The sequence below is a fragment of the Rhinoderma darwinii genome, chromosome 6, assembly GCF_050947455.1.
Source record: "Rhinoderma darwinii isolate aRhiDar2 chromosome 6, aRhiDar2.hap1, whole genome shotgun sequence".
NCBI classification, from domain to species: Eukaryota; Metazoa; Chordata; class Amphibia; order Anura; family Rhinodermatidae; genus Rhinoderma; species Rhinoderma darwinii.
Genome location: NC_134692.1, coordinates 49013265 through 49027104, shown reverse-complemented (window position 1 = coordinate 49027104; position 13840 = coordinate 49013265). Strand labels below are relative to the sequence as shown.

The 13840-nt window shown below is 42.2% G+C and overlaps 1 protein-coding gene across 24 annotated transcripts in view; it reads left to right on the top strand.

The window, feature by feature from the left end:
- Positions 1–13840, top strand: part of UNC80 (unc-80 subunit of NALCN channel complex) — a 186052-nt gene that overhangs the window by 121758 nt on the left and 50454 nt on the right. For all 24 annotated transcript variants that reach the window (XM_075829678.1, XM_075829670.1, XM_075829675.1 and 21 more), the window contains 8 exons: positions 293–382; positions 864–965; positions 2154–2334; positions 2480–2748; positions 5303–5437; positions 6839–6980; positions 7411–7507; positions 9100–9270. In XM_075829678.1, the coding sequence (XP_075685793.1) occupies positions 293–382; positions 864–965; positions 2154–2334; positions 2480–2748; positions 5303–5437; positions 6839–6980; positions 7411–7507; positions 9100–9270 (1187 nt within the window). The remainder of the gene's footprint in view (positions 1–292; positions 383–863; positions 966–2153; positions 2335–2479; positions 2749–5302; positions 5438–6838; positions 6981–7410; positions 7508–9099; positions 9271–13840) is intronic.

Here is a 13840-nt window from a genome sequence, read left to right as displayed (position 1 = left end):
GACGGGCTGTGTCCTTAATTAAGGGGTTAAGGGTTAATAGCAAAACGTGTGTCCTTTGCTTGGACCAGAATACGCGGGGAACCCACGTGATATACTTTTTTGTAAGCAGACACACGCAATTGTGTAGACATGCAGTTAAATATGGCTGCCCATACTTTCAGCGGAACTGTTTCAAACAGTTCTGCCAAATGTAAACCCTGAATGTGGTAGGCATTTAGCTGATGTACAATTAGATTAACTTAAAATGAAATCACTATACTCCTCTGCTATTCTTTTTCTTTCCCATTATTAGGAATGTCTGGAATTCTTCAACATATCCGATTCACAGGCTGCAAATTATTTTCTGATGGATAAACGTTGGAATCTGACTCATTATAATAAGGTGAGCTGAAAAGCTAGCCACAATTACTAGAATGAGTTGTGTTAGTCTAGAAGAGTTAATATCAAATAGATTGAATTATCTGTCTTACTACATACTACATAGTGCATCACATCAGTGAATAAAAGAGATTAGGGGGTTATGCAAAGATCAACATTTATCACCTAGGTGATAAACGTCGGATTGCTGGGACCCCCACCACTGGGACCCTCACCAATCACTAGAACAGAGGTCATGAGCCCCCTATTCCTCCTCACTGCACGACCGCAGTGAAGAGGAGTCTGAATGGAATGGCGGTGGACCATGCATGCTACCGCTGAGCGCTATATCTCTGCCCAAGAAGTAACATTCACAGAGCAGACAAATGTAGAAATTATCATTTGATATGGGGGTGCTGTCGAATGGTCCTATACAGTGTCCTCAGATTTGTTCCAAAGTCAATCTAGTAATGTGTGTTAACATTCTTTTTTTTACTTGTTTAAAGACTTATGTACGTGACATCTATCCATTTCGGAGATCAGTGTCACCACAACTGAATCTGGTGCACATGTCCCCTGAAAAGGGCCAAGAACTTATTCAGAAACAGGTATGCAAATTACAAGTTTTCTTCTGTTTTGTTTTAGAAATTGAACCGGAACTAAGAAACAATTAATTTGTTTTGTTTATTCTTCAGGATAGTCCCCTGTCATTTAAAGTCCCCAGTCAGTCATAGTTCACTGTCAATTTCCTCCATACCCTCTTTCAAATCACATTAAAAAAAAATTCAAAGCATATTTAGAAATTCTGATTTCATCACTGGAGACTATGCTTACAGACAACACAAGTGAAAAAATATTCATACGGCCTTATTCAGACGAACGTGGGGAAACTCGGGCATGAAAAACGAACGTTTTTCACGTCCGCGTTGCCCCAGTGCGGGTCCCGTTTTCACGGATCCCCATAGACTTGAGTCTATGGAGAGATCTGTGGAAACGGAAGAAAATAGGACATGTTCTATTTTTCAACAGACCCTTCACACGGTCCGTTGAAACAATAGCCATGTGAACAGCCCCATTGAAATACATGCGTCAGTGTGACGACCGTTGTTTTAATGGCCATCACACGGACGTATTCAACTTTCGTCTGATTAAGGCCTAATAGAGTTTAAAAGGATAAAGGATATAGGAAACTTTGAAGATAATGTTCAAGTAATATTTGTACGCAGTACTGTCACTTAGAAAGGCACTGGACTTGATGGAGAGACTTTATCAGGCCTCCTTCTTCTTCATCAGTAGTGAGCTTTTCCTTGGAAGTGGGCACAAGAAGTAGTGCTGTCATTCTGAAAAGATTTCCCATCAATTCAGTCATTGTACATAAGTCCATATACCATCTTTAAACCCAAATTTGATGTGGGGGGGGGGGATTAACATTTACCGATACTGTTAACACTAACGATGGTTTTCATGTATGAAGAATTAATTTTAATCAGCCATACATTTATCGTAAATTGGACACCTAGTAGGCCACATATAGTTTTGCGGTTTTTAAGGCTGGGGCTAATTCTCTCAATTGTCGTGTGACTTTTTACCCCTTAGGAAATCAATAAGGCATTCGTTGATACCACAATATTTTTTTTTACGTTTTTACTACAACTAGTGGAGCTCTAGCCTAAATAACAGCCAAACAAACAACTAAAGTTAATAGTTATAATTCTCTGTAGACTGTTGAATGAGTAATACAAATACAACACGGCATGAATAGCAATTTAAAATCACCAATATGCAAAATTTTGAAGGTCTTTACCCGAAAACTGGAGGAGGTTGGACGAGTTCTGTTCCTAATATCATTGACTCAGAAGATTCCCCCTGCACATAAGCAGTCTCATGTATCAATGCTGCAAGAAGATCTTTTACGCCTGCCATCGTTTCCTCGTAGTGCCATTGATGCAGAGTTCTCACTTTTTAATGATCCTCAAGGTATGTGTACAGCACTTTGTAGTATGGTCATACAATTTACCTTAGATGGGTCCCGATAAAAGCAGAGAGCAGTATATTAGAAAATGAGAACAGTTTTAATAGTTTTAGGAATAGGAATTTTGACAACATCTCTATATTCCTCTAGGTGGGAAGGAGCTATTTGGTTTGGATACACTTCACAAGAGCCTGTGGATTAAACTTCTTGAAGAGATGTTTTTGGGGATGCCCAGTGAATTTCCCTGGGGGGATGAGATAATGCTCTTCCTTAATGTCTTTAATGGAGCTCTGATTCTTCACCCAGAGGACAGCTCCCTCCTCAGGCAATATGCTGCTACTGTCATTAACACAGCTGTGCATTTCAACCATCTGTTTTCACTCAGTGGATACCAGTGGATTCTCCCCACTATGCTGCAGGTAAGTTATTGTTTATTGAGTATATTTAAAGGAAGGCAAAAGACATGATGATGTGATTTTTATCCCAATTCAGTACAGTAAAAATAAAATGTAACATAAATCAATTAATAGGTTCACAGTGAATACGGAAACTACAGAGGCAGATGGGATTATCTTCATCTGTAAATATTTATATTCAAAATACAGGGGAGACAAGGACTAACCGTATGCTCTAGTGTTAACACAGTTTATGAAAAAGTAAGGGCATGACCACACGTGGCGGATTTCCTCCGCAACTGTCCGCATCAATGCCGCACAGAATCTGCGTTGCAGATTCTGCTGCGGATCTGCACAAAATGTGCAGAAAATTGATGCGGACTAGCTGCTGCGGACTGCGGGAAAAGTGCTTCCCTTCTCCCTATCAGTGCAGGATAGAGAGAAGGGCCAGCACTTTCCCTAGTGAAAGTAAACGATTTTCATACTTACCGGCCGTTGTCTTGGTGACGCGTCCCTCTTTCGGCATCCAGCCCGACCTCCCTGGATGACGCGCCAGTCCATGTGACCGCTGCAGCCTGTGCTTGGCCTGTGATTGGCTGCAGCCGTCACTTAGACTGAAACGTCATCCTGGGAGGCCGGACTGGAGACAGACGCAGGGAGTTCTCGGTAAGTATGAACTTATATATTTTTTTACAGATACATGTATATTGAGATCGGTAGTCACTGTCCCGGGTGCAGAAACAGTTACTGCCGATCGCTTAACTCTTTCAGCACCCTGGACAGTGACTATTTACAGACGTCTCCTAGCAACGCTCCCGTCATTACGGGAGCCCCATTGACTTCCTCAGTCTGGCTGTAGACCTAGAGATACATAGGTCCAGCCAGAATGAAGAAATGTCATGGTAGTAAAACCAATACGCTCCGCAGCACACATAAGATCTGCGGACTTCATTGCGGAATTTTGACTCTCCATTGAAGTCAATGGAGAAATTCCGCCATGAGTCCGCCACTGCTCCGCAACAGACAGAGCATGCTGCGGACACCAAATTCCGCTCCGCAGCCTATGCTCCGCAGCGGAATTTTACGCCTCGTCTAAACGAACACTGCTAAATTAAAGTGTAAGTCAATGGACAAACGGCTCCGCTGCGGATTAACGCTGCGGAGTGTCCGCAGCGGAATTTAAGTGAAATTCCGCCACGTGTGAACCCAGCCTTATGAAGCAAAGCAACACTTCCTTAATTTAACATAAAAAATTCCAGAAACTCTGATAGACCGCAACATAGTTTTTTTTTTTTACACCATGCGCCATGTGGTATACATAATATGTAAACTTAAAGGGTAACTAAACGTTCAACAAACTTCTGACATTTCATAGTGACATGTCAGAAGTTTTCATTGGTGGGGGTCCGAGCACTGAGACCCCCACCAATCGCTAAAAAGAAGTGGCAGAAGTGCTCATGTGAGCGTACAGCCGCTTCGTTTCTGTTCGGCTTTTTTCGGAAAGCAGATGTAGCGGACTTCGGGCTCATAGACATTCTATTAAGTCTGTACACCGCTACATTGATTTCCGGAAAAAGCCGAACAGAAATGAAGCGGCTGAGCGTTAACACGAGCACTTCTGATGCTTCGTCTCAGTACTCGGACCCCCACCAATCAAACCTTCTGACATGTCACTATGACACGTCAATAAGTTTGTTGAACGTTTAGTTACCCTTTAATTTTACAACTATTTACAATTGCAGCGGTACCATATATGTATTTTTTTTATTCGCTATTTAAAATTAAATATTTTTGTTTCTTTTTTTAGGAGGAGAGGAGCTTTTTTTTAAATGAAACTTTATTTAAAAAACATTTTTAACCCCTACCAGGGGATTTTAAATACTTATATAATGCTTTTAGTGTATCACTGACATGGCCTAATATGCAATAACCTATGACAGACCTGGGGGCCTTTGTTAGGCCCCCCCGGCTGCCATGGTAATCCAACAGCATTCCGCAATTGCATCATGGTAGTGCCAATGAGCTGACAGAGAGACCCCTCCATCAAGCTCAGTCGCTATTGACCGTGGCATCTAAGGGGTTAAATGTCCGGGATCAGAGGTTTCTCTGATCCCGGCCATTACAGTGGGAGTCTGGCTATGTCCGTGCAATCTTCCTGAAGAAACTGTACACCATTGAGCTTCTAGCCGAGGCAATTCATGACATACAGTTACCTCAGAGTGTGCCTAAGGGGTTAACTATGTCTAATTTAACGCTCTTAGCATGATTAGCCCGCTTCTAAATGTTATCTTAAAATTGATGTGCACTTTAAATATAAGAACAAACAAAATGAATATTTAACTATTGAGATGACAAAATATTTTTGAGATACCTTGTAACCCTCCATTGTTTTTACCATTTATTATCTTAAAACATCTACAAAAAGGCAAGGCAAATTCTGCAAGTGCCAGAGGGGGCAGTACAGCTCAAATCCAAAGGTGTTTTCTATATTATAAAAAAAATCCTGTCACAGCTGCTTATGGGCTGAAATAATTACAAAAAAATGTAGTTATAACTGAACATTTTATTCTTTTCTCAGGTGTATGCTGACTATGAAAGTAACCCCCAGCTTCGCCAAGCTATCGAGTTTGCCTGCCGACAGTTTTATGTACTACACCGTAAACCTTTTGTTCTTCAGTTGTTTGCCAGTGTTGCTCCTCTGCTTGATCTTCCTGTAAGTGACTTCATTTTATTACATTCTGTCACTTAAAATATTATCACAAAGTCATTGCATTCTTATATTGTAGATCAAAATTGTGTTTGAATTTTCTAGGTTATTTTTTAGTTACTTTTTAAGTTCTATTTTGGCTTCTGTGTCTTTGGACGTTTATGTGTCGTCATGTTTTTTCAAGTTTATTTCTTTGTTTTAAAATAAAAAACATTTTTGTTGGATGTTTTGTAACAACATATTCAAACTAACATTAAAATTGTATTCAGACTAAGCCAAGAAACTTTGCTATTTGTGATACATGCACACGAACGTAAAAACGCCCGTAATCACGGGCCGTAATTACAACCCGTAATTACGGGCCCATAGACTTCTATTGGCCACGGGTACCTCCCCGTATGCTTACGGGAAGGTTCCCGTGCCGTTGAAAAATATAGAACATGTCCTATTTCATGCTGTAATTACGGCACGGGCAGGCCCATAGAAGTCTATGGGGCTCCCGTAATTACGGGTGTCTACGTGTATGCACCCATAATTACGGGAGCGTTGCTAGGCGACGTCAGTGTATAGTCACTGTCCAGGGTGCTGAAAGAGTTAAACGATCGGCAGTAACTCTTTCAGCACCAGGGACAGTGGCTACCGATCACAATATAGATAAAGCTGTAAAAAAAAAAAAAAGACGTTCATACTTACCCAGAACTCCCTGCTTCTTCCTCCAGTCCGGCCTCCTGGGATGACGTTACAGCCCATGTGACCGCTGCAGCCAATCACAGGCCAATCACTGGCTGCAGCGGTTACATGGACTGCGCGTCATCCAGGGTGGTCGGACTGGATGTCAAGAGAGGGACGCGTTACCAAGGCAACGGCCGGGTAAGTATGAATTTCTATTACTTTTATTACGGATAGGGATGTCCCTTCTCTCTATCTTGCACTGATAGAGAGAAGGGCTGCCGATTACTGTAGTGCAGGATAGAGAGTAAATACTGGTGCAATACGGGTCGAATACGTGTGACCAAGGACCCGTATTTACGCCAGTATTTACGGGTGGACAAAAATACGGTCGTGTGCATGGGGCCTTAGTCAGTCATTACTGTACAGTTTCAACAAGTCACAATGTTTAGGCTTATTAATTACATAATTATTTTTATGCCTTGTACATTTTAGCAGTGTACAACGGTGGTCAGATTTTTAAACATGTTTAAGTAATTACTTCCAGAGATGTTAGCTGTCCTTCACATTTATCCTTTTCACTACATAATATTAATCTTTCTGATTGTAGGATATATTATGTTTAAACATACAAGCTAATAGATGAGCACACAACACACAAAAGCTTGTCTGAAAATGTCCAATATTGAATAGAAATAATTTGTAATATTTAGTGGAATGACTTTTTGTAATCCCCAGGATGGAGTAAATAGTGGTTCATCCAGTAAGGGAGTATCTGCTCAGTGCCTGTTTGACCTTCTCCAGTCCTTGGAGGGAGAAACATCTGACATTCTTGATATATTGGAATTGGTTAAAGCTGAAAGACCTCTTAAATCATTAGGTAACTAGTTACTAGTATATACTAATATTCAGGTATACCATATGGCATAAAGAAATGTTTAAAAAACTATTTTTAGCAAATTAAATTGAGTCGTTTTAGCACCCTTGCTTAAGGATATATCTACTTCATGGCATCATGGTATCAGTAAAGTGTCCTGCATCTTGCCCTATTTACTCCTGGGTAGGTAAAGTGACGCCTTTGGTGGGCAACACAAAATAGGCCCCCTAGCAGACATAGATGGGATTCTGTAATACGGAAATATTGAGGTTGCACATTTCATAGGGGACCAAATGTTGCACAGTTAGTACCCTAGCCTTATGAAATCCAGGGCTAACATCTGCATAATTTGTATAATTTAAATAATGTATTAAAGATCGGGAACTTGTGTATAAACTTTAATAATAAATCTTTATTTCTTTTTTTAATGCAGATTTCTGCTATGGCAATGAAGACATGGCTTTCTCCATTAGTGAGTGCATAAAGCTATGTGTAACAGTAGTAGCATATGCCCCAGAGTCATTCCGCAGGTAACTGAGCCTTATCACTTCAGTTTTTTCTCTATGTGAATAACGATACATACAAATTGTCAAACAGCTTGAACATAATAGTGAGAAAATTTATAAATAGATATCAATAGAAATAATTTACCAAATAATGTTATTTCTTTGTAACTGTATTTTTATGTGTTTTACGTCTATGACATTGATTGTATTTTTTCTTATTACTTACATTACCAATGTTGTTTTTAGAACTAATCGATTACTGTTACTGTGTTAATCATGAAACTGACCAAATTAGAGCAAGCACAGAACATATTAAAGCGATGCCCCATACATACACAATCAAAATAATACCACTATTGCTACACAGTGTCCCATAGTGAAACTGGCTATAGACATGTCAATTATCTTTAACCATCTAAATTATTTTTTTATTGTCAATAATAAAATTTACATCTATGGCACTAAAAACGATTGGTTACAACTTTTGAAATTCTGCCCCAATTAGTTGAAACATGTTTTGATCGTGTACTGTCATCCAAGAAAAATCTATTTTGGACAATGCTAATGCATGATATTTCCCATAATACAAATGTTTATCATGGGAAAAATAATTTGCATTGTGGGAAATATCTTTGCATGTATGCCCCTTCCCAATGTATTCTGATAAAAAAAAACAAAATAAATAAATAAACTATAGCCAGAGTTAATAGAGGGAGATCCTCTGTTCCGGATCCTTATATCTTGGATAGTGGAGGGAAATCTGCTACAATGATCATCTCTCACTCTGGAGTACCTGTCCTGTATCATAGAAAAAAAACATTCATTCAAATAAGCATGGAAAGCAGGGAAATTGAACACTTACTACTAGATTTCCCCACAAATTACAGCTGATCGCTGGGGGCCCCAGCAGGGGGACACTTTGTGATCATCTTATTGTCAAGGAATCTTTCTAACAAGTAGGGATTGTCCAAAGCGGAGAACCCCTATAAGCAAATCATTGAAATCATTGACAAATCATTGTATTACACATTTGCCTTAACAATGCAGACAAAGCTGTTAGATAAACATATAAGATCCTGCATCTTCACCCAACAAGGCTGAAATGACCTAAAACAATGGCTTCTAGTTCCATCGCTTGCTATGGAAGTCTCACTTGCTGCTGCAGTCAGCTTTTATTTAGAGCTAGTTGTAGCAATACTCTCTGTGTATCCCTAGTCTAAGACCAATGCCGAAATCAGCACAAATGTCATGCATAGGGCCCCATGCACACGACCGTATATTTCATCTGTAATTACGGACCCATTCATTTCTATTGGCCACAGAAACCTTTCAGTATTTTTATGGATGAATGTCCATGCTGAAAAAAGAGGCGCTTCCGTAAATACAGACGGCTACGGATGTGCATCTGTAAACCAACCGTATTTACGTAAGTGTGGCTATGCAACATGTTGGTGACATAATTTGCAGCCTCCCTTTTTTTTATGAATCCGTATATAAGGATCAAATACGGATGCAGTACGGACCGTATTTACAGACAGTGTTTATGGATAGATGAAAATACGGTTGTGTGCAAGACTGTCATTCCATTGATTGACCATTTATTTTTTGATGTTCAGTCTTCAGATGTTGATGGTGCTGGAAGCACTGGTTCCCTGTTTTCTCCAGAAGCTAAAACGTCAGACATCCCAGTTGGAGACTGTTTCAGCTGCACGTGAGGAAATCGCTGCCACTGCTGCTTTGGCCACATCTCTTCAAGCACTGCTGTATAGTGTAGAGGCACTGACCAGGTGAAATACAAAACGACTTGGTTAGATTGGTAGAATACAACAACCTATCAAAGTTTCCTTTGTTAATTGTTTGTTAAAAATGTGTTTCCTGCACACCGTATTAATCCAGAGAAAAGAAAAGAAAGTAAGAAGTTAACAGTTTAATGGGGGTGACTGGTCTGGAGATTCCCACCATCGCATTTTAATTTGCAAGATCCCTAGAGTCAAGCTCATTGATGGGTGAATGTTCTGATTGGATCCCTCCTGATCAGATTATTCATAGCAGCTAAATCCATTTAATAGAACACTGGCTTCCTTCCCCATTGGAATTAAATCAATTTCTTAATTTCATCAAATTTGCTGTATATACAGTATATTCAGTACTGTTCAAAAGTTTTAGACAGTTGTGGAAAAATGCTGCAAAGTAAGAATGCTTTCAAATATAGAAGTGTTAATATTTTTTTTCATCAATTAACAAAATGCAAAGTTAATAAACAGAAGGGAAATTTAAATCAAATCAATATTTGGTGTGACCACCCTTTGCATCAATTCTTCTTGGTACACTTGCACAACTTTTTTGAAGGAACTTGGCAGGGAGGTTGTTCCAAACATCTTGGAGAAGTAACCACAGGTCTTCTGTGAATGTAGGCTTCCTGAAATCCTTCTGTCTCTTCATGTAATCCCAGACAGAATCGATGATGTTGAGATCAGGACTCTGTGGGGGCCATATCATCACTTCCAGGGCTCCTCTTTCTCTTTACGCTGAAGATATTTCTTAATGACATTGGCTGTATGTTTGGGGTCGTTGACCTGCTGCAGAATAAATTTGGAGCCAATCAGACGCTTTACTGATGGTATTGCATGATGGATAAATATCTGCCTGTATCCTTACCAAATCCCCAACTTAATTTGCAAAAATGAAGCCCCAAACTTGCAAGGAACCTCCACCATGTTTCATTGTTGCCCGCAGACACTATTTATTGTACCGCTCTCCAGCCCCTCGGTGAACAAACTGCCTTTTCTTAGAGCCAAATATTTAAAATTTTGACTGTTTTCGAGCATAGTTGAGTCACTTGGCCTTGTTTTCACGTCGAAGACATGGCTCTTTGGACGCAATTCTTCCATGAAGACTTCTCTGAACAGTAGAGAACTGGTTTCTGCCAGTTCTGTGCTGATGGCACTGCTGGACATCTTACCATTTCGAAGGGAAGTAAGCATGATGTGTCTTTGACCTGCTGCACTAAATTTCCTTGGCCGACCACTGCGTCTACGGTCCTTAACATTGCCCATTTCTTCGTGCTTCTTCAAAAGAGCTTGAACATCACATCTTGAAACCCCAGTCTGCTTTGAAATCTTTTCCTGGGAAAGACCTTGCTGATGCAGTATAACTATCTTGTGTCTTGTCTCTGTGCTCAGTCTTGCCATGGTGGACTTGTGGCATGAAACGGTCTCCCCCAACCACACTTTTGTAGCAGATTTTGGCTGTTCCTCACCCAGTTTTGAGCCTCCTACACAGTTGTTTCTGTTACAGTTAATGACTGTGTTTCATCCTACATATGAAAACGATGATCATTATCACCTGTTTGGTATAATTTGTTAATCCTACACCTGACTATAATACTACAAAAGTCATGACTTTGTGCAAGTGTACCTATAAGAATTTATGCTGATTTGAAGGCAAAGGGTGGTCACACCAAATATTGATTTGATTCAGATTTCTCTTCTGTTCATTCACTTTGTATTTTGTTAGTTGATAAAAAAAACGATTAACAATTCTACTTTTGAAAGCATTCCTACTTTGCAGCATTTTTCCACAACTGCCTAAAACGTTTGCACAGTACTGTGTGTGTGTGTGTGTGTGTGTGTGTGTGTGTGTGTGTGTGTGTGTGTGTGTATATATATATATATATATATATATGTTAGGGATCTGCCAGGTACTACGTCTAGGTATACTCCTGGGATTAATCAATCCACACCTGAGGCCAGACCTGTTCGACTGACACCATCTCCCACCAACCAGGGTGGCAGGCTCAGGAGTGGGAGAGCCTATCGCGGCCTGGTCAGTCGGAGTTAGCTCCGCCCCCTGTCCTTTATTACATGCCGTGTTCTCCTCCTCAGTTCTTGTAATTCTTCTGGATTCCTGGCCCCACTGCTGCTTGCTCCTGCCTGCTTCTGCCGTGCTTCTGCCTTGCTGCAGTTCCGCTTAACCTGCTTTGCTTTGCCTCTGCTTGCTTCCTCCTCCGTGCTCACTTGGGTATACTCCACTTCATCCTGGTCCGGACTACTCATTCACCGCTCCATTTCCTCGCGGCGTTCCGTGGGCTACTGCCCCTTCCCTTGCGTGTTCCCTGTTTGTTCTCCCGTGCACTTAGACAGCGTAGGGACCGCCGCCCAGCTGTACCCCGTCGCCTAGGGCGGGTCGTTGCAAGTAGGCAGGGACAGGGCGGTGGGTAGATTAGGGCTCACTTTCCCTTCACCTCCTTCCTGCCATTACATAATTACAAGCCCATACCTAGTCTACCATTTCTCCTACGCTGACGCTTTCATGGACCCCCTTGAGACCCTGACCCAGCAGATGCAGGGCCTCTCCCTACAGGTCCAGGCCCTGGCCCAGAGGGTCAACCAGGGTGACGCTGCCTTAGTAGTTCCCCTCACCTCACCTCTAGAACCCGACCTCAAGTTACCTGACCGGTTCTCAGGGGACCGTAAGACGTTTCTCTCCTTCCGGGAGAGTTGCAGACTGTATTTCCGCCTAAAACCCCACTCCTCAGGTTCCGAGAACCAGCGGGTGGGTATCATCATATCCCGACTCCAGGAAGGGCCCCAAGAGTGGGCCTTCTCCTTGGCTCCTGACGCCCCTGAACTTTCCTCTGTTGATCGTTTTTTCTCTGCCCTCGGACTCATTTACGACGAGACTGACAGGACTGCTTTAGCTGAGAGTCAGCTGGTGACCTTACGTCAGGGTAGGAGACCGGTGGAGGAATACTGTTCTGATTTTAGAAAGTGGTGTGTAGCTTCTCGATGGAACGATCCGGCCCTAAGGTGCCAGTTTAGGTTAGGATTATCTGACGCCCTGAAGGATCTGCTGGTTAGCTACCCCTCTTCTGACTCCCTTGACCAGGTTATGGCCCTAGCAGTACGACTTGACCGACGTCTCAGGGAACGTCAGCTTGAACGCTTCAATGTGCTCCCCTCTGACTTTTCTGCGATCCCCCCCGAGGTCCCGTCTCCTCGCCCCTCCACGGAGGACTCGGAGGTACCTATGCAACTCGGGGCCTCCATGTCCCCTCGACAACGTAGGGAGTTTCGCAGAATGAATGGTCTCTGCTTCTACTGTGGGGACGACAAGCATCTTCTGAACACCTGTCCCAGGCGCAAGAATAAAAAGCCGGAAAACTTCCGCGCCTAAGTTATCATCGGGGAGGTCACTTGGGCGCACAGGTATTTCCCGTTAATGTGAAACGCAATAAAATTTTGCTTCCCTTTCAGGTCTCGTTTGCTGGCCGGTCTGCCACGGGCAGTGCTTTCGTGGATTCTGGCTCATCTGCTAATATCATGTCTGTGGAATTTGCTATGTCTCTAAAGATGCCATTTATTGATTTACCTTATCCTATCCCTGTAGTAGGTATCGACTCAACTCCCCTTGCTAATGGTTATTTTACTCAGCATACTCCTGTTTTTGAACTCCTGGTTGGCTCCATGCATTTGGAGCAGTGCTCTGTACTGGTGATGCAGGGATTATCGTCTGATCTGGTATTAGGTCTTCCCTGGTTGCAGTTGCATAATCCCACTTTTGATTGGAATACTGGGGATCTCACCAAATGGGGTAGTGAATGTCTTATGTCATGTCTTTCTGTTAACTCTATTTTTCCCCGGGAGGAGGTAAACACGCTTCCTGAGTTTGTTCAGGACTTCGCCGATGTGTTTTCTAAGGAGGCCTCCGAGGTGTTGCCCCCCCCCATAGAGATTACGATTGCGCCATCGATTTGGTGCCTGGTGCCAAGCTTCCTAAGGGTAGGATATTTAATCTTTCATGTCCCGAACGTGAAGCTATGAGGGTGTATATCCAAGAATGCTTGGCCAAGGGTTTCATTCGCCCCTCGACTTCTCCTGTAGGTGCTGGCTTCTTCTTCGTGGGGAAGAAGGATGGTGGTCTTAGGCCGTGCATTGATTATCGTTACCTGAATAAGGTCACCGTAAGGAACCAGTACCCACTTCCTTTGATTCCGGATCTTTTTAATCAGGTTCAGGGAGCCCAATAGTTTTCTAAGTTCGATCTACGGGGGGCATATAACCTTATCCGCATCAAAGAGGGGGATGAGTGGAAAACTGCGTTCAACACACCCGAGGGTCATTTCGAATACCTGGTCATGCCCTTTGGGTTGTGTAATGCCCCTGCTGTCTTCCAGAATTTTATTAATGAAATCCTGAGAGATTACCTGGGTAATTTTCTTGTTGTGTACCTTGATGACATACTGGTGTTTTCCAAGGACTGGTCCTCCCACGTGGAGCATGTCAGGAAGGTGCTCCAGGTCCTTCGGGAGAATAATCTGTTTGCTAAGACTGAAAAATGTGTCTTTGGGGTACAGGA